The 21,322-nt window shown below is 45.0% G+C and overlaps 1 protein-coding gene across 4 annotated transcripts in view; it reads right to left on the bottom strand.

Moving 5' to 3' along the window:
* DDHD1 (DDHD domain containing 1) overlaps nucleotides 1-21,322 on the bottom strand; it is a 1,509,354-nt gene that overhangs the window by 437,870 nt on the left and 1,050,162 nt on the right. For all 4 annotated transcript variants that reach the window (XM_069637585.1, XM_069637586.1, XM_069637589.1 and 1 more), the window contains 2 exons: nucleotides 13,249-13,355; nucleotides 1,851-2,113 (listed from right to left, as the gene is read on the bottom strand). In XM_069637585.1, coding sequence (XP_069493686.1) covers nucleotides 1,851-2,113; nucleotides 13,249-13,355 — 370 coding nt within the window. The remainder of the gene's footprint in view (nucleotides 1-1,850; nucleotides 2,114-13,248; nucleotides 13,356-21,322) is intronic.

Genomic DNA, 21,322 nt, shown 5'->3' with positions numbered 1-21,322 from the left:
CTACTCTCTTCAACATCCTATCCCACATGCTGAAACTCTCAGGCATTGTTCTCAACTGGTTCACCTCCTTCATCAGTGAAAGGACATATTGTCTCCATGCCTCCTATAGATCAAACCCCATCTCCGTCAAGTATGGGTTCCTGCCAGGATCCTCCCTATCACTCCTCCTCTTCAACCATTATGTTGAATCCCACAGAGATGCTTAGCAAGCACAACTTCCATTTTCATCAATACACTGACAGGCAAATATGCTTCCAAATCTCATCCCTCTCAACTCCACACCTTCAAAAGTTGTTTCTCCACCATCACCACCTGGACAGCCACCCACTCTCCTCAAAAATAACACCTCCAAAACGGAATACCTCCTTATATGCACAACAGGCACATACCAAACCTCAGCCCTTGGATTAAAGAACTTGCCACAGACAACCGACACATATCCCTATCCACACCTGTCAAATTCCTTGCCTCCGCCATCAATCCCCATCTTCTATTCACACACCACAGAGTGTGACCGTCACTAAAACATGCAAACTGCAGCTACATATCTCTACAAGCTAAAACACATCCTTCCCTCTAACAGCTTCTGCACCCAAATCCGAGCTGTGGTTCTACCCAAGATGGACTGTGGGAATGCTCTTCTCACCGGACCCCCGAACAGTACCCTTGCCTCCCCTCTGCGAGCCATGCAGAACTCATCGGAAAGATTCATCCTGCACCTACCCAAACACTCACACATCAACCCGCCTCTCTCCCAGCTCCACTAGCTCCCCCGTACCTCAGAGAATAGCCTTCAAAGCACTCTGCACTGTATACAAAGACATTAATCTCAAAACCCAAACTACCTTCACAACAAACACCACCCACACAAACGCCAGAAGAGCTAGCCAAAATCTCAGGCATTCCATTGTGCAAACTTACAGGCACACAAAAACAAGCATTCACTCAGTGGGCAATCAGAGCCTGGAACACCCTACAACTACAAATCCACACTGCTCCCTCCATTACCACTTTGTGAAAAAACTTTAAAACATACCTTGTTTCCCACACCTAATCCAACCACACAATCTCCCCTGCCATCACTTGTCTATCCTTGTGTTCCTATCCTGGCCTGAACATTTTTTCACCTCCCACCTTTTCAATCTCGTACGGTTCTTGGAAACACTCTGGGTAGGGCCAGCGCTGGACAAGGATGTAAATATAATAATAATGAAATAAATCTTAACTCACTTTCAACTTATGCTTTTTCACTCAATATGCATATTTAGTTAAAACTACTAAAGGCACAGGTATATGAAGCTACCTTCTAGAAACCACATCTCCACAAAGTTGACAAGACTTAACGGTTTATATCCAAAACAATTCAATAAAGAAACAATTACAGGCATAGGAAGGGATATTGTACAATCTGAAAATTCCCTAAAGGGCAAGTAAAATCACTGCACATTTTAAGTTAGTTTATTGTGAAGACCTAACTTTTTAATTTCAATGCGATGGCTCTTGCCTGTTTAAATTTAGTGGATTTTACATGCAATTAGCTCAATGGAAATATAATTTGAAATTGAACTAATTGTATTGATATAGTAGGATGAAATCTATGTGCGATTTGAACAATCCTGTTTTTAGGTATGTTACTCGCTACAGAATTTATTCTCAAAGTACTACAGTACACCTTCCAACTGCAAGCCCATAAAATGAGTCTTGCAGAATGTGGAGTATGAAGCAAGAATATTAGAGTTGTATTTTTGCTTTAGTCTATGGACTAATGACTAATGATTTCAAAGTGAGTGGCATGAAGTTAGAATAGGTGTGTCGATACCACCACACAGTATAGATGTGGAATATCTTACCTTTGTTTTGTTAAGTAGAGCTCTTGGAGAATATGTTGCTCTTCATAGGTCATCCAGTTTTCTTCACATTCCTCATCATCCTTTTGAAGTAACAGTTCATAAAGTCTAACCGGATTCCAACCGGTCATAATGTCATATGTGATTACGCATCCTAAGGAGTGGGACACAATAGAGACCTTCCCTCCTTTTTCATCAAACTGTGGATTCCGTGAGCAGAAAAGCATGTACAGCCGATTCAGTTCCTGTTGAAGGCCTTTGACTAACTGTCAATGAGAAAAATAAGATTCCTTTTCTTAGCTTATTTCGTCTCTTATCCAAACAACCTAAAAATACCACAATTAATTAATGACAACAAATGTGCTTTACATTGCTCTTAATCGTTCAGATTTTTAAACTGTTTATTTTCTTGAAAAGTACATTACAAGGGCTAATATTTTCTATATTGCCAGATATTGCCATTAGATATCAGGTACTTACCATGAGTTCACAAATATTGCCTAATCATACTTGCATCATTAACAAGGTATCATAATACGGCCCGGTACTCATTTGCCATATATTGTAATAAAGTGCACTGGCATTCGCACCATTTGCCAATTATTGCCATCATTTACCCAAGTTATCACATAATGTACTAGGTATTGATAAAAAAGGTGCCAGGTTATCATCTATTTATTTAATAAATAGTACAGTACACTATAGCCTGCTAAGGATCTTTGTACACAACTAAAATACAATTTTACCCCCACACAATGTTCATAATAATTTCAATATTCATCCACAATTTAGCCAAATAATAAATTAGAGCAACATCATTTCCCTCATAAAATGATTCCCACAAAGTTAAAATATTATTGTTAAAATGAAATCCATAAGAAAACGGGTAGATGATCTTAACTATGATAAACTTTCACATATAATCAATAAATGTCTAGTTGACTTTACCACTAAATCCCCATATAATGTACAAAACCGGTTGGGTCTACTTATTCCACACTGTTAACCAATAATCTCCAAGTTCTGCACATTCAATTTGATTCTCATGTATTTTCGGATTATCCTGTTGTGAGGATAGTCTCAACTAATTGCAGCGAGTATTGTATAACCATATTGTTCAATATATTCCAAGCTGTGTGATTTCGATTCTACCTCCGTAAGGTTCTAATCCCTAACTAAACTCCAGCTTGCTTTCCTGACATTTGATTTAAATACTTTTCATGATGTTGTCAAAGGGTCAATCTCCAACTGCATAGCCCATTGTTCAAACATCACACAAGAAAAAAACAGGAAATACTCAGATACTTAGCCAAGATTAGGTCATAATTCAGTCTCAACAATGAATTTGCATCAGAGTTCACTGCATTCCACATAATATTCAAGCATCCTAGAGTCAACACACTTCTTACGCTATTCATGGTCGAATTTTGTTTTATGCAGGGTTATAATAGCAGTTTGTGAATAGCCCACATTATTTCTAGCGAAGCTCAAGATTCCACTTAGACATTGTTTCACTCTTGTTTCCAGGCTTCACATGTGCTTCCCAATTTAATTTATCACCACTAGTTACCCCCAAATACATGTATGAATTCACCCTTTGAAAAGCATTATTCCCAATACTGAGTCTCAAGTTATCACATTTTTTGTCATTTGTTTTCCGGCTGAAGGCCATTGCTTTTGTTTTAGAAGCATTAATGCCAAGACCATTTCTTATAGCATAGTTGTTTCCTTTTTCTAAGGAACTCTTCAGGCCCTTAGGTGCAACATCCAGCAAGACTAGGCCACCAGCATATCCTAACCACTGTATATGTTCAGTATCCAGTCTTGCTGGACAGTCCATTTCCGAATGCCAATGCTATAAGAGTCCAGTCATAAATACATTGAATAACATACGGGACAAGATACAGCCTTGTTTCAGGCCAATGTACATAGGGATGTAATCAGTGACGTCCCCATCCAAATTGTACCCAACTTTAGTTTTAGTACGAGTATAGTGACATGATCATTTTCAAAAGGCCCAATGGTATGTCCCAGCTAGTAAGCTTCTGCCACCATCTCTCACGTAGCCCCGTATGAAAAGGCAGCACTGACGTATATGTAAAATACATAGACCTTCTGGGTCTCTAGTGAACCATGCATATTCAATCATACTTGTGTATAGGCACGTTACAAATGCCATATCATATCATATTCACTAGAGTGATAATGTTGGTTAACGTGCTGGAACCCTTTTGGAATACAGTCTGAAAGCTTGGAATTAGATTAACTTCCAAAGCCTATCCCTCCAGTTCTATTAGTAACACTCGTCAAAAGATTTTGCCTGGCGCATCTAGCATGATGAGCAGTTAATAGTTTTTAGCCTCTTTTCTATTGACCTTTATATATGGGAACAATAGTGCTTTCTTTCCAGGTTTCCAAAATGGCTTCAGATCAGCTAACAGCTTTAAATATAACAAACATACATGCCCACCATACCACATTTAATTTAATGAGGGAATTACATAACCCGTCGGATTGGGATTTTGGGATTTAATCTTTTCTATATCCTCGATAGATAAATTAAACTCCCGCCTTCCCTCACAACAATCAAAACTTGTTAAATGTATAGATTTACCGATGATGTCCTGATATACTCCTCGAATCTTCTGTTGCCCCACTGGAGGCCTAACTAGTGGCCAGAAACGTTGAATATTATTTTCCCTAATGGCCCTTTGAAAATTGCCATTGCTCAATTTATTTTTAATTTCCTCAGCCATCTTGAAAAAGCTCTTTTCGCTTCCTTAATTAGACAAAAATAGGTGGGTTCCTCAGAATTATGTCTCATAATATCCCTAATGTCCTGCCTCAGAACACTGAACTTCTATTTCCCAACAAAAGTAGTTCTAATGGGAACCCGCATGATAGATATCATTTCTATTTATTGATCTAGGGTTGCATAATAGCTTCTTCCCTATTTTGCCAACAGTCTCACAGTATACTTTTATAAATCTGACCAACATTAACATCCTGTATCCTTTCACTACCTGCTCTTTTCTCCTTTTATCATATCTTTCCTCAACCCTTTTTCAAACTCAATCCGGATGCTTAGATTAAAATATTCCCCCCAATATCAGGTAACCTACTATTGATTAAATGTACATTTCTTGGGGTACATTGAATTCTGTTACCTCTGTTACTAAATACAAGCACACGTAACAGTTCCCAAATTGGCACACTTCAAAGGAACCTCTATGCTAACAAATACAGTTAAGTGGTCACTCTCCTTTCTGGGGCAGATGGCCAAATCCATTTCATAAGAGACTAAAAATGCTGAGCGGACCTATAGTATAAGATAGAGGCGCTCCTGCCACAGATTCTGGTGTAGATGCCCGGAGTGTCACTATCACTTCTTCCATTCAACATGCAAACACCTAAAGGGCCCAAAGTATTCACTCAACCTAATCCTCTTTTATTCCACCTTGTTTTCTTCCATACTCCATTTTGGAATACCTCATACTTATATAGGTTAACAGGAATCGGAGTTAAAGTCGAGCAGCAGAACTAAATTATGATTTTGCCTATATAAAGTAATCAAACACTCCACTCTATCCATCCAAGTTCATTTGGGCCAGCGTTAAAATAAAACTTTTGAAGTCCCATCTGCTAATTTCCCCATAAGTGTACCAGCTAATAATGATTCCAATTAAATTGTAAAATTAGTCAGTTTAAACAAATTCTTACAACCGATTAGACGACCACCTTTTGGACGGCCCAACAGACCCTTCATTGCCGACTTTTGTATGGTCACACAGCCTTCTAGGGAAATTTCATCTGTCAACCATGTCACCTGAAGAGCTACCATATCAGAGTTCCTAGCATGTTTCAGTAAACTGTCATCTCCAAACAAGTGGCTAATGTCTTGCATATTCCACAAGCATATAGCAAAGCCTTTATTAATGATGTGATAATGATGTGTTATTTATATAGAGCCTTAATCCAAAGCACTTTACAGAGGTTGTTACAATTGTTACCTTACAATTGTTGGGTAAGGAACTAGATTCTAGAGACCAATCGTTGGCACTAGATAAGATTCCCTTTGGATCACAGGATTGTCTCTGACTTGAACCATTCTTTCTCCCATCTCCCTGGCAGTAATGTTGATCTCTTCTCTAAGTATTGGGGTTTGGGGGACTTGGGGGCATGATTGCTCACGGGTCTATTGTCATTTTTATCAAGTTTATAAGCTAACCTCATTTGCATTAGCTTGCAACCTGTTGAATCCAAGGCCATGTATACCCGCAGACACTGGCTCTGCACTAATGATATTGTGTATACTACATTCATAGCCAAGTCCATAGAAATCTACTTCACAACTCTAAAATCTATGGTAGAATCAAGATACAAGTGAATTAGAGTAGTAGTAAGGAAGTACTTCTCCAAGATTTCCACCAAGTCAATATCTTTGGTTGAGACTACTCGTAAGTGAAGTATCACATGGCATTGGTTCAAGAAGGTCCTCCTATACAAAGGGTATTTGCAACTTTGCAGAAATAAGCTTGTAATATCAAGACTCTCTTAAAATAATTTTTCCAATTATCATTGTGTCTTGAGACACAAATATCAGAGGGCCTAGCCTTGTCCAATACAATTTCACATTTACCCAGGTTGTCAATTATGTATTAATCATCCTAGATGTTCTAGGCTCAGTATCAACCTTGGGTCTCTCATTCTCCACCTTGATAGTCATCCTTACCTCCCTATTATCCTTCTCAACAGTAATTGTGCATATTTCTAGCCTGATCTATCGGCATCTAGGTTAACTGTAGGTCTCCCAAAACCTTAAGTTTCCTCACCAATGTTAGTTAAATCAACTATTTTTCTGTGTGGTTTATATAGTTTATTTACCTGATAGGACCTCTAAGAAGAGTAGGAATGTCCTTGATGGCTCATTCTTTTTTATCCGCTGTTTGATGTTACCTTTACCCCAAATAGTATTGTTTTTGCCTTTATTTACCACTCGCTTAGTTACATACTTTGGGGAAGGATTAACATTCTTCCTTAACTGTTCCTTTTCTGTCATATTGCTTGCCATCATAGGATTAATATCAGTTACTGCTTTTTTTTTGCGCTGGTTTCCCCTTTTTATTATCGCCCACAACTTTACATTTGTCACTATACTCTTCACCATTTCTTAATTTGTTTTTCGTCTTATAACCCAACCTTCCCTTGTTACTCCCTCTCATCTCTTCTATGAAGTCATCCACTTTGTCTGCCTTCATAATGTCCTTATTATTAGGCAGGCTAACCTGTTTTGAAGGTTTGTTAATTTTCATGAGTATATTAGTCCCCACATTATTAATTGGGCCACTGATATCTGGTCTCCGGTATGTATCATTATATCCTACTGCCTTGACTGTAGGATTATGCAATATCTCCAGAATCGACATTTCTTTATTGCAGGTGACATTAGAAGTTGGCCTTACAAAGGAAACAAAATCAAGGATTTTGTTTAATTTTAGCACACATTGATTAGTATTCTGCCTTAGATGTTTACATTGCTTGGATAGTGCCAATAGCAGTAGCGCCAATGCTTGAAATTGCGTCATAGACAAATTATTAGAAGTGGTCACATTAGGTGGACCAGACTGTAGCTCTTGGGCCTCCAAAGCAGGCAACACATCAATCCTAGTTAAAGCCTCACTGTTCAGAGTTGTTGTGTAAAGGAAATTCAGGGGTACCCAACAAAGTCTTACTTAGTACGTCTGTTACATTATCATGCAATAACATTTTGTTTTGATTGAACACTAATCTAAAGTGGCCTTAGTAGTTACTGCCTCAAAATTATTAAAACAATCATTATTCGTCACAGTTCTCCTTAACCACCTTTTCAACCATTCTAGAGCCCAAACAACTCAACAAGTTGAAAATGAGGCTATCTAAAGAGAGACCAAAACTGACTCACTCAATGTCCACGGTTAGAAGAAATTCATAATTTTACTATCCAGTTCGGTGTTCCATTTACTCTACGCATCCCAGGGGACTTGATCTTACAGCATGCACGAGGGTGTCTCAGTTCATAACAGCAGGCCAGATCATTTATTTATATACAGAAAATATACATATATACAGAAGGAACAATGCTATTTTAATCACAAAATAGTGTACAATAGATAAGCAAACAGGAAGCAGTGAGCTTCTTACAATGGGGTAAGTTTGAGGGACACTGACCAAGTTGTGGAGGGGAGTAAATGGAACAGTGACCTGCGACAATACCCAATTGGACATACATAGATCAATGGGATGCAGCACTATTTAGTTTGTGTAATTCCTTTTACCTTTGTGACGAACCTGATGTCGTCCTTTCTCCCCTAGGGTGAGAACTTTTCCAGCGGTCCAGGGCGTGTGTCAGAGTACAATAATCCCCCTGGGGGTGCTGCACAGGGGGGAGGATCACCTGGGGATGGAAACCGCTTATGAGACTAGAGACAACCATCTTTAAAAGATTCAGTATTGCTCGACTGAAAGTCCTTCAACGCCTTCTCCGGAATTAAATTCCTCCTTTATCTGTCCTGATAGAACGGATAAGTTTTATTGTAAAACCAATTCAACTAATTAAATTTTTCTGACTAAAGATTAGACTAAAGTGACTAACTCATTACCATGTACCGATATGAAGAAGAGGACTGCAAGAATGAAGATCACTCGGATGAACCGAAGTGAGCAGCCTAGTTCTTTGACAAATCTGATTGGTTAGACACAACTCCCTTTGACAACGCAAGAGTTTAAACGTAGCACATCTGAGAGCCAAAGGAGAATCCCTCTGGGTAGCTGTGACAGGTGAAGAAAACCTGTCAGCTGGAAAGCAGAGTAGAGAGAGGCTAGATCGACAAAGGCAAGACACTGTTTGCCGAGGAAGGAGAGAGAACGAACATAGCCTGGAAGTTGGCTACATGGAAGCTCACTTAACCAATAGGTGCCGGAGCGTCTTACCGTGTCCACAGCAACGCATAGAGAGCCAACTGCAGGGAGGACGCGGAACGGTGCAGATGAGAAACCGAAGTGAGAGCAAGCCCGAAGGCTACCAGGGCCTCAAGAAGGAATCCCACAGCCCAGAAGACGCAAACCGAAAACAAAGGTGTACAGGCTGGTGGGAAGTAACAGGAGGTCCAGCAAAAGCACAGAAAGGACTGAAAGACCGTCGGTTAGCGGCAGCCAGCATGGCATCGCCATTGGCCTGACGAAGATGCAATGACTCGTTGGAATAGAGTTTCTTCCCGTACGCCTCCAAGATTTTCTCCTCCTTGCCTAGCAGCCTCACAGAGGAGGTGGTTGAGGACGACTGAGGCTTGGAGTATAGTGATGCCGCAGCGATCACAGAGGAGTGTGGCTGAGGATCGGCCGAGAGAAAGCGTGCATCACCCTCCATCTGCCTTTACTTGGCGTCCAGGCGTCGATTGACCGGCTGGACCGAGTGGGGCTTGAGCCAACCCTTCTTGGCCAGGGAGACATCGGTTTGCAGTGGAATCCCCATTTTGGCAGAGGGGTGTCACACGAGGACTTCAGCCAGAACCCCCTCTGCCGACTGCTCAACCGCGGGTTGGGGTAGGCCCAGGTAAATCCACCAGCCCAGCAAGATGCTCGTGGAAGGCCCTGGCTGAGGATGGCGTGTCCGGATCCTCCTCCTCATCCATATCCTGTGGATCAGGACGATCCTGCGGAGGTGGAGGAGTAGCCGGAGTCTGGGGTACCGTGACCGCGGCCGGAGACTGAGGAGGAGGCTGGTACGGAACTGCCCGAGGAATCGGCTGGGGAGCGAGTGCCCTCGCCGGGGGCGCTGGTGGTGCTGCTAGCATAGACGGGAGGACTTCCCTGATGGCGTACTTGAGGATAACCCCCATCCGAGGTGACTTCATGAGCCTGAGGAACCGCTCGAAGAACCCCTCTTCACTGGCCGGAGAGGTGGTAGAGCGTACTGACGGGGTAGCCGGGAGCCGCTGTGTACCCTGTCCGTATGGACGCATTGGGACTCTGCCCTTTGCATAAGAAGGATAGTCTGTAGGCCACGTACCTGGTTGAGGCCAGTCCCACCTTGACACTCATTCTTCACCGAACTCCTGGGATGGCGTCGGACCGGTGCCTCTGTCTGGCACGGTGGACATCTTGTTGAGCTGCCTGCCACGTGCCTATAAGATGTTGCTCAACACGCTGGGCACAGCCTCCTCCAAGACTCTTGCACGTGGATCACAAGGCTTACCCTGCTCCTCGGTGCGACACCCTCAACCCGGGGATCGGTAGAGCTGCATTTAGGCACAACCTCGGACGTATTGCCAGTACGAGGGTGTAGCCCCTCGGCCATACTGCCGGTACAAGGGTGGAGCCCCTCGGATGACAATCCGGTACAAGAACATTCCGGTCCCTCAACACTGCCACCGGGAGGATCCAAGGATCCCTCGGCCGGTAGCTGCAGCAGCCTCGGTGCATGTGCTGGTACAAGGACCTGAACGGTCCCTCCCGTGCGGGAGAGTCCTTGAGAAGGAGTCTCCTTTGTGGGGTGCGATGGAAAATAGCGGCCCGACCTTGGACATGGCTTAGTGTTTCACAAAGTTCTTGAGGTCCTCTGGAGGCGACTTCTGGAAGAGCTCCCTCCACCTGGCTAGTCTGTTCTTCAGAACTTTCGATGACAGCGAGCCACACGCTGTACAAGCTTGCCAACTGTGGTCTGGGCCAAGGCAATGTAGGCAGAGGGCGTGGGGTTCTGAAGTTGGGAAGAGCCAGTTGCAGGATGGACACCTGCTGATCCCTGTGTAAGTCGACATGCGCTGGGGAGGAGCACGACACCTTAGGACCGAGTACCTGAATGATAAAAAGACAAAAAAAGACAAAGAGAAGAAGTATCCGCACGTGGAATTACATGGCCAAAGCCAAACCCAGGAGCCCTGGTGAATTTGGCCGTTCCCGTCGACGCAGAAAAGGGGACTGGGGTGTGACGCCTGAGGGCAGAGTCAGGGCAGCGCATGCTCCCTGGGCCGCACCCCTGCGCGGCTCTAAATGTAAAGGGTAAGAAGGTTTTTTTCTGGTGAAAAATTATAAGTTACTCACCGTAGTGACTAACGTACTCTTAGTCCATAGTCCCCTTTCTTCCATACTGTATGGGCGTCCCTTCCAAGGGATGGGAGACGGAAACCTTTTCACCAGAAAAAAACCTTCTTCCCCTTTAAATTTATAGGTACGCGGGTTGCGGCCCAGGGAGCATGGACTGCCCTGACTCCGCCCTCCGGCCCCACACCTCAGTTCCATTTGCTACCATGCTCTGGGAGCACACAATAATAGAATTTTGGATCAGAGCTGCCCAAAGTTACAGGCAGACCCTAGCTACTGGAACTTTGGGTTCCATCAGGCGGTTAGCAAGAATGAATGTCACTTTGTAATTGCCATGTTGCCAAACAACAAGGCAGTTGCCGAGAGGTGTCAGAAGAGTTATATATTTGCACTATACTGTTCTGCATGGAGCATTATGAAAGTGTTGTATGATAAGCAGATATCACTTTCAGAGACTGATTTAGTCGCATATTTTTCTTTTAAAAATCAAAAAAGCTCAAGCTCTTCCACCCCCACAGATATCGTTTTGTCAAGCTGGATTGTGAATACAACAGGAAATGCCTGAAACTCTTGATCTAACCTTACAATTTAGTCGATTCTTTAGGTGTTGCTGAGTGACAAGACTACATAATGTGCCTAGGGAACAATATTGTGCATGCCTCTTATAAGAGGTATCTAAATAACTAGGTCAGGACCTCAGGTGTTCTAGTGGAGTAGATGGGAAGATGACAAAGACCCCCCCCCCCCTCCTACCCAATCCAGGATGGCTCGGATCTTATTAAATCAAGAAAGTCAGGTCATCCCCGCTCAAACGTGCACATCTTTCAATACGAGCCTACTGTTCCTCCTGTTCCTCATCTCTCTCCACTGAAACAACTTCTTCTAAAACTAATATGGATGTGTAAGCAAAGTAGTGTGACATTTTCTTGCTTAAGTAGCAGGTTCATATCACATGGTGAAATCCAGCTCCCTGATCTATAGCTATACTATCCAAACTCAATATGCTACCTTCTGGTTTCCGGAGAATCTAGTTCCCAACCAAAATGGCAGTTACACATTGCAAATCGCTTAGTACCCTTCCTCATGTTCCTATAGTGCACCAGGACTAAGATACAGCCGCTATATATAACTCAGTGCTACATGGCTCAGACATTTACAGAAATAAAATCCCCTACATTCCCAAAGTTTCACGTTACCTAATGGGACTAGGATGGTCTATGGGACAAGACGTTCTGTAATGCTTTCTTTGATTTGGGTATTACATACATTTTTAAAACATTTTTTAGGGTTAAATGGGTGGAGTTGGTGGATCCATTCATAAACTTTTTTCTATTGTAGATTGTACAATAGATTTTCCCCACTGTTTCTCAAGAGATACAATGTGTAACTTATCGGACTACATTCCTCATCTCTAACTGCATGGATGTTGCAAAAACAATCATTTACCTATGACAATGTTTTAGTTTCAACACACAGTGTGCCATTCATAGGCTGCGTTGGGCATTGCTATCATTGCAGGTAATGATTTGGGTGTGGATATGAGGAAGATATAGACACATATTTGGTTAAAACCAGAGACAGGTTGAAGCAATGCAATTTTAAGCCTAACATACATGTGAACAACTTTAGACTGTGGAGAAGGTGTGATGTATTTTTCAAACTACAAGTCTCTGAGTCTTGCATTTCAGAATGTCTCTACAATACCAACCATGTCTTTTTGTAATACAGGATCCCACTTAGACTCAATGTGCTTAAGTGTCTGAACACATTACATGGAAAACATTGGATAAATAACATGGCCCTGCTTAAAATGTAATTTCCCAGCACTGGGATTGCGAACCGTTTTCGAATCGGTGCAAGGATTGTGCCTGCGTCTTACCCCAAAAGTGCTGTCCTTCTGAGGAATGCAGTCCTTAAATACTTTTTTCAACAATCAATGGATTTTAAAGTGAAATATTTTTTTTTCTATGTACAAGATGTTGGCTGTTTTCCCCCACTTCTAATTTTATTATGTAAGAGCCAAATGATGAAGTACTTTGGACTTTGAAAGTTTACAAATCTTACCATCAGACCATAATATTTTCAGTTACTCCAATAAAACTATTTACATTGGATTGTGTCTACATTGATTTAAAAATAAACTAAAAACATCAAACATGTTCTCTGCCTTTTCCATTTTAAACATGATCCACTGAGTACTGACACAAAATGTATCTCTAATTATTAAGTTACAGAATACAAATAATTTCTAAAGCATTACTTCAAAAATACTTTATTATAAATCATAAATTGGTATATTATCAACTTAAATCAAAACACTTACTTCATCTCTATAAAGGGGACTGGTGTAGTACATTATGTCCATTGCACTGCTGTTCAACATGTCTCTTAAACCACGCACTTTATCTGGAGTGATAGAGTCAACAGTGTCTGGAAATAAAATGTCAACACAATTGATGACAGAAATAAAAATCACACAATATAATCTGACGTCTCAGTTTCTAATACATCCCTTCTTCCATATGTCTACAAAGTCTCCCCCTACACTCTGAAAACAGTGCACTCAGTAATATGTTAGGAGGAATTCCTCTCTCACTTTTACAGTTCAATATCTAATTCCATCAATACTTTTTTCAAAGGTTGGCTGGATTTGAAAATACTAAGTGTGCGGCTATCATATTTTGCATTTACGCTATTTGATTTAAGCAATCTTGACAATGATATATCTTACAAAATATTAATAGTTACTCACCGTAGTGACTAACGTACTCTTAGTCCATAGTCCCCTTTCCTCCATACTGCATGGGCGTCCCTCACTAGGGACGGGAGACAGAACCTTTTTCACCAGAAAAACCTTCTTCCCCTTTAAATTTAGAGGCTCGCCCCTGGGAGCATGCGCTCCCCTTACAGCGCCCACCGCCGCCACTCCTCAGTCCCCAACGACGCGTCAGCAATATTTAACATTGCCTAATGACACCAGTATTATTAGGGGGGAGGATGGTGGAACGTATGGAGGAAAGGGGACTATGGACTAAGAGTACGTTGGTCACAACGGTAACTATTAATTACTCTTACGTCCCATCCCTTTTCCTCCATACGGCATGGGTGATTAAAACTGAATGTAGCCCCAGGGTGGAGAGGAGACCTTAAGAAAACAGATTCCTTAGAATCGCCTGTCCGAAAGCCGCGCCTGACTTAGAGCCGTAGTGCTTACAGAAAGCCGAAGGGGTGGCCCAGGTGGCGGCCCTGCTGATGACCTGCCACAGCACCTGCCGCTGGAATGCGATAGCCGTGGCCTTGGCTCTGACAGCACGGGCGTGCATTTTAGCTGGAAGTGGTTTATGCTGCCCTTCATAGGCCTCCTTGATGGCCGCAACCATCCACCTTGCTATAGAGGCCTTGGATGCCTGATAACTCGGAGTTGACCCCCCCGAAGGCGACAGACAGCATCCGACTTGCGGAAGCCCTTGATCCTGGCCAGAGACATCCAGGTGCAATACCCTTTTAGCATCATCTTTAGGATCAGCAAAAATCGTAGGTAAGACCAGCTTATCCTTGTGAAAAGTAGTATAGGGTTCTGAAGCCACCAGTGCCTGGATCTTGCTGACTCTGCGAGCAGAGGTGAAGCCCACCAACAGAGCTGTTTTAATGGTGACCAGCTTGATGTCCGCGGACGCCATTGGCTCGAATGGTTTGTGCACCAAGGCACCCAACACTACATTGAGGACCCACACGGGGTGTGGTTTTTTGATAGGCGGGAAGAGCCTGGTGAGGCCCACCAAATGACGCTTGCTCACAGGGTTGGAAGAGGAGAAGACCTCCTCCTCCAAATTTCTGTACGCCCCTATCGCTGCCAAATAGGTGCAGCATGTCTCCACCTGCACGCCTGAGTGCGCAAGGTGTGCAGAGAAGGAGAGCACATCATCCACCGTGCACGTAAGGGAGTCAATCTCTTTAGAGTCCACCCATTGACAGAGCCTAGTCCTTTTGCTCTTGTACTGGCTCCTAGTAGCCTTGTTCCTAGCGCCATGAATGATTTCCAGGTTAGCCTGTGATAGACCCAGGTGTTTCAGCGTGACCTTCTCAGGAACCACGCTGCAAGGGCTAATATCTGAGGAGCAGGGTGGATGATACTGCCCCCCTTCTGGGCAAGAAGATGAGCTGGGCCCATCGGCAGGTGAATGGGAAGCCTGTCCGAGAGGCCGAAGAGCTTGGAGAACCAGTGTCTAGATGGCCACCACAGAGCTATCAGAATGATGCTGAGATGACAAGATTCCTTTATCTTGCAGATCACCCAGTGGATCAGGGGTGTGGGAGGGAAGGCATATGGTGTCATGTTGTTCCACTGTATCTGGAATGAGTCGCCTAGGTAGCAGGGACCCTGACCCCTGCCAGGACGCGAACAGCTGGCACTTCTTGCTGTCTGAAGAGGCAAAGAGATCCACCTTCCAGATGCCCTGATCTGCTGAAGATCTCCAGCAGCACCTGATTGTTCAGTTGCCACTCGTAATTGTCTGCTCCCAGTCTGCTGAGTCTGTCCGCCACCAGGTTGGACTGGCCCAGGAGGTGGATGGCCATCAGATAGATTTTGTTCTCCAGAGCCCATTCCCACATTCTGATCGGTAGTCTGCACAGTAGAGGGGACCCGGTAACCCTCTACTTGTTGACATTGTACATACCGGTGGAGTTGTCGGTCTGGTTGAGGATGACATTGCCCCCAATGAGCGTAAGGAAAGCTTTGAGAACTAGCCAGATGGCCTTCAGCTCCAGCCAGTTAATATGAGACTCCTAATCCTGCAGGGTCCAGACTCCATGGACACTGTGGTTGTCCAGAGTGGCCTCCCCCAGCCTTCCAGGGAGGAATCCATGGTGATGGTGACCAGCAGGGCTGGCTGCCGGAAGGGCTTGCCAGTCTGCAGGTTTCAGTCCCTGGATCACCATGTGAGGTCCAGGTGTAGAGATGAGGAATGCTGACCAGCTCCGCCTGGGAGCCCCCTCCTGATTCCATGAGGCTGCGAAGTGCAGCTGTAATCTCCTCATCTTGAGTCTCGTGTGCGGCACGGCCAGTAGGACCGCTGCCATGATACCTAATAGATGTTGTTACCACCAGGCAGAGGTCACTTCTCGGGTGAGGAAGTGAGTAGTGGCCTTCTTGATGGCCGTGACCTTGTGCTCCAAGGGGAAAACTCTCTTAGAGCGTGTGTCCCATATGAGGCCCAGAAAGATCAGTCTCTGCGTAGGCTGCAGTAGAGACTTCCTGAGGTTGATCGAAAACCCCACCTCGTGAAGTGTAATCATAAGGGTGGAGGAAGTATGGTGAACCGCCTCCGGAGATCTCGTCCCGACGAGCCAGTCATCCAGGTACAGGTAGACGTCGTGGCCCTGGGCCCTGAGGAGGGCTGCCACTGCATTCATGAGCCTGGTAAATACCCTGGGGGCTGCATTGAGGCAGAAGGGTAGCACCTTGTATTGGAAATGTCATCCCATGATCCTGAATCACAGAAAGGAGCGATGCTGCTGACAAAATCGTGACGTGTAGATAAGCATCCTTCAGACCTAGGAAGAACATCCAGTCTCCCCTGCCCAATGTCTCTGCAATGAGTGCTGGTGTAACCATCTTGAATTTTTGAAGAGGGGGGGAGAGGTTGAGGGCGGAGAGGTCCAACGCAACTCTCAGGCCAGCCTGGTTCTTCTTTTGTATGGCGAAAATCCTGGAGTAGGAGCCCAGTCCTAGCTGGGAGGCTGGGACTTCTTCTAATGCCAGGCTCTCGATGAGCGACCAAATTTCCGCCAACAGAGTTGCTGTCCCAATCTGTGGAGGGGAGGTGGGAGGAGAGGGAGGGATCGGTAAGTGGTACTACAGAGAGGATCCAGGGGTCAGCGAACATCTGACGCCAAAACTGTGTGTGAAGGGCAAGCCTGTCCCCCATCGGAGACACCTGGACGCAAAGGGGCACATCATGCCTTCTTTCCCTCAGTGGCTGCTGCAGAGGAGGAGAACTGAAAGAAGCCCCACCCCCCTTCTGTTGCTTGCGCTGGTGCTGAATTGGAGAACGGTCAGGCTGCCTGGACCTCTGTTCTTGGAAACCGCCGAACCCCCCGAACGCCCGCCCTTTGTCGGAGCGTTGATGTGACTGGGTATACGCCTTGGGCATGGCCTTTGCAAGGATAAAGACTTTGCGGTTTGCGAGCTGTTTTTCTTTTTATCTAGCTCATCGGTGGTGTAGTGAAAGAGGTCACCCCCACTCAAATGGAAGGTCCAATATGCATTCCTGGACAGCTGGGTTAAATTTAATAGCCTAAGCCAGACAGTCTTTCTCATGTCCGTGGCGATGCATATGGCCCAGCCAGAGGTGTCAATGTGTGCCACGGTGGACTCCATGATGTCTTGCGCCACCATTTTAGCCTCTGCAAGTTTCGCCTTGAAACGTGACTGGCTCTGCACCGGAAGTTATGGAAGGAAGTTGGCCATTTCCTGCCAAAGCCTCTGGTTAACGGCTGCCAGCATGGCATCCGTGTTGGATTGACGAAGATGCAGTGAAGCGTTGGAATAAAGCTTCTTCCCGTAAGCCTCCAAGGTCTTGTCCTCCTTGCCTAGCAGCGCAGAGGACGAGGCGGTCGAGGACGACTGAGGCTTTGAGTAGAGTGACGCTGCAGCAATCACAGAAGAGTGCGGTTGAGGATGGGCAGACAGCAAGTGTGGATCCCCCTCCATTTGCCTATACTTGGCGACCAGGCGCCGATTGACAGTTTGAGCCGAGTGGGGTTTGAGCCACCCCTTCTTGGCCAAGGCAACAACGTCCTTCTGCATCGGGATCCCCGTTCTAGCCTCGGGGCGTAGAGTGAAGACCTCGGCAAGTACCCCCGCCTCCGGTTGTTTGACTGAGTTGAGGTAGGCCCAAATAGTCTGCCACACCTCCGAGTCGTTCATGGAAGGCCTTAGCTGACAAGGGTGTGTCGGGGTCCTTTTCCTCTTCTGTGTCCACCACGGTGTTCGGATGGTCCGGAGAGGGTGGAGGCGTGCTGGGCCGGCGAGGGCTGAGGTGTGAAGACCGGAGCCGGAGGTTGGTACGGAAACGCCTGAACTGTGGGAGGCAGCGGAGCCTGAATCGAAGGAGCCGGTGTGGGCAGCAGGGGCTGCACCGGGGCCTGCGGCGCTGGAGCCATAGAAGGAATGACTATAGGCACAGGCGGAGGGGCCGGAGGGAGCATGTTCCTGATCACATCCGTTAGGATGGCCCCCATCTGAGGAGATTTAATGAGCGTGAGGAACTATTCTAAGAACCTGCCCTTGCAGGCCGGTTGGGTGATAAGTGATATTGATGGGGTAGCGGGTGGCTGCTGGGGCCGGTGCATACTCTGTCTAGCTGTTTGTGGGAATAGAGCATAACCCCCAATCAAACAAAAAGTTAAATATTTTATGCTTTATTTGTAATGATTTGTTTGTTTCTGTTTTTGTTAAATGCACAGTTGTTTTTGAGATTTGTGTTATATCATTTTGCTGTCTGTATTTGTATGTTGATGCACCACTAAATGCACTGTCTAAGATTGATAAAGAAAGAGTTGAAGAGTAAATTGAAAATATTCTTCAGGAAAAGAAAAAGAAAAAAAAATAAATGTTTTGAAAAGGAAAATACAGATTCACTAGCTAAATAATAAAAGCTGTGTGAACTCAATTCAGCATTGTGCTCTTCCATTGTTCATGTTGATAATAGTAGATACAGAGCTAGTCCTGTGAAGTTAAAAACATGACAAAATAAGTATTATTTACATAAATGTTAGTAAATACTTGATTGTATGTGGCAGGACGCCAACCCTTTTGTTTCATTTACAGAAGAGTAGTCGGTAGCAACATTAAGGTACAAAGGAATAGACGCAGAGTCCCTAACGGGTCCTAGCATTAACATCAACACATTTCTCAGGTATTTGCTTGTGACTGGCTATTAGCCGAAATCCCATATCTTGCAATGCATTAGCGTACAAGTATAGCAAGGTGGTTATCGCTGATAATACAAACTCGATTAGGACCCAGTTCGTGGCCATAGACCAATTGGGGAGTTCCACACTTCAGCGCTTGTAATAGACGAGAGACCCGGAAAATGTTTCCACAATGTTAAAAAAAAAAAAAAAACACTTAAAAACGGGCTCTCGGCTTTGGGATTAATTTCCTCTATTTTTACTAGATTCCCCAAATCTGGTACATCACCAAAATCATGAAATGGAGGTTTCCAAGATGCAGGTAAAGAGTTTGATTCGGCCCACAGTGTCAGTGGCGTGGGTGTATCCCTTTCTCGCGGTGAGCGAGTTACCACAGCGATAGATTCTGGAGAAACATTCTGGTGGGGGACCACGTTTGCCTACAACTCCCCATCATTATTAGTAGCCATTTGGGATGGCACTAGCACATCTGGTAGAGCGATGATGGAAGAGGGTGGGCACAGCCATCTATTTATGGGCCCATGTAGAACAACCTGCCTAGTTGTTCCATCATCCTGGTCTCTAGTAACCAGGGTATACCCAGATGCGACAGTATGGGACTGGGACCCAGTCGCTACAGATGGAACAGAGCAGCCAGCTGACATATGTTTTTACCTTGCTTGGTGCTTTAGTAATTTTTTGCTTTTACTCACCATTGGTGGGCTATTTAACATTAGCAGTTCATTACGAAGAGTAGTTATGGCATGCTCATCAGTTTCCGCGGTTACTGTCACAGGGTCCCGCAACATGATTGCAGTAGCTCCTACAGCAGGTAATTCCAGCACCAGAGACAGCATAGCAGGAGAAAGTTGCTGTGTCCTCCCGGTTTGCTCCCAAAAGTATGGGTGCCACTGGAATCTCCAATAGTGATTCTGGGGCACTATGGCCCCCAGAATCATCCATTTGGGGTGGAATTAAATCAGTGCTACAGCCTAATATAATGTCAACCACCCTGGCCAGAGTATTTTTCATCTCACATTGGTCCTGTGCCAGGTTACTACATAGCAATAGGAGGGCATTCAGCGGGGACATGAGAACATCCAATGTCATAGCTCCAGGAATACCATTACCAGAGGAATGCACTAGAGATGTTGGGTCAGCTCAGTTCACAACATCATTTTTGCTCTCGGCCTCACTATGAGACTCTTCCCAAATTGAAAGACGGTTTTTAAGATCGGGGCTGGCTGAAAAGTTAGAAACAAGGATGTTATCATGGTCCATGGCTACCCATAGGGAGTTTCTCTGGAGAGTGCGACATAGGTATAAAAGGGATTCATTATTATCAATGAAAGGTGAAATAGAAGGTGCCATGCAATTGAGGTGTCTGACAACAGAAGATGGGCAGCATTTGTCCCACTGTCATGAGCAAGCGACACTATGGGTCCAAAAAATCCACCAATTTTAGGCTGCTTGTCCACTTTGGGTGCTTTTACTTTCTTAGCATGCCGGGACCTTTTGGTGTTATTGTTGTTAGTTGGGGCCGAAGGACTTCGGGGACACTTCCCACAACGGAGTGCCCCGCTCCTTAAGCCATATCGATCCTTATAAAGCTTCATGACAGCAAAGTGCTTATAGATAGCAGGCAGTCTCCCCACTCGCCACTCATACAACAGCAAAATCAGCTGCAACTGCAGTATGCACGGCTGCCTCCATGACACAGAGCAAGCTGCTAGCCGCCTCTGCCGCTTATCGCTGCAACTCTCCGCGTTCAACACGATCACCAAAAGCCAGAGACCTTCCTTAGATCCCTTATTAGACCAAGGTCAATTCCCTTCCCCCACGGCAGGTCTGGGTGTTAGCACCAGTAAATCACTTCAGAGTTAATTCAGCTAGGAGGGCACTCAAAGTAAGCTCGATGCAGTGCCTTTGCCGCCACTAACCACCTCCAACTTACTCCTGTGCTAGGCTGCCAGGGACAGCAACAGCACAGCAGTAGGCAGATTAAATTATTAGCTGTGTTGCAGGGGTTGGGAGATCGCAAAGATGTATATAGGAGAAACACAAACACTGGACTCAGTACAAAGGACTCTCTTGTCCTGCAGTCACTACACCCATGTGCAAAGAGCGTAGCAATCTTGCCAGGCCATAGCGTGGACACTGGAGTTAATGATGGTAAAACCTACTCAGGGCTGGATTCCAAGACGGCCACCGGAGAGTGTAGTTGCACTCTCACGAGCTCCCGGCCAGGCCGATGAAAGAAGGAAGAAAAAAAAACATCACAGAAAGCAGCGAACATTCGCAACCCGTTGAGAAAGATTGCGGCAAAACAGTGACAGAGGGACCGATGTCAGTGAACGAGGGCTAGAAAGTAACAGCGCCCGATACCGCCAAGAAAGAAAGAAGCTGGCCAGGGACACAGAGCAGTGAGGAAGCAGGTCACCGGAGAGGTGTGGAGCAGCCGATGGCAAGCGTGGAGAGAA

Source organism: Ambystoma mexicanum, chromosome 14, assembly GCF_040938575.1.
Source record: "Ambystoma mexicanum isolate Mex_15411 chromosome 14, UKY_AmexF1_1, whole genome shotgun sequence".
Lineage (NCBI taxonomy): Eukaryota > Metazoa > Chordata > Amphibia > Caudata > Ambystomatidae > Ambystoma > Ambystoma mexicanum.
This window is presented reverse-complemented; position numbering and strand designations above follow the sequence as displayed.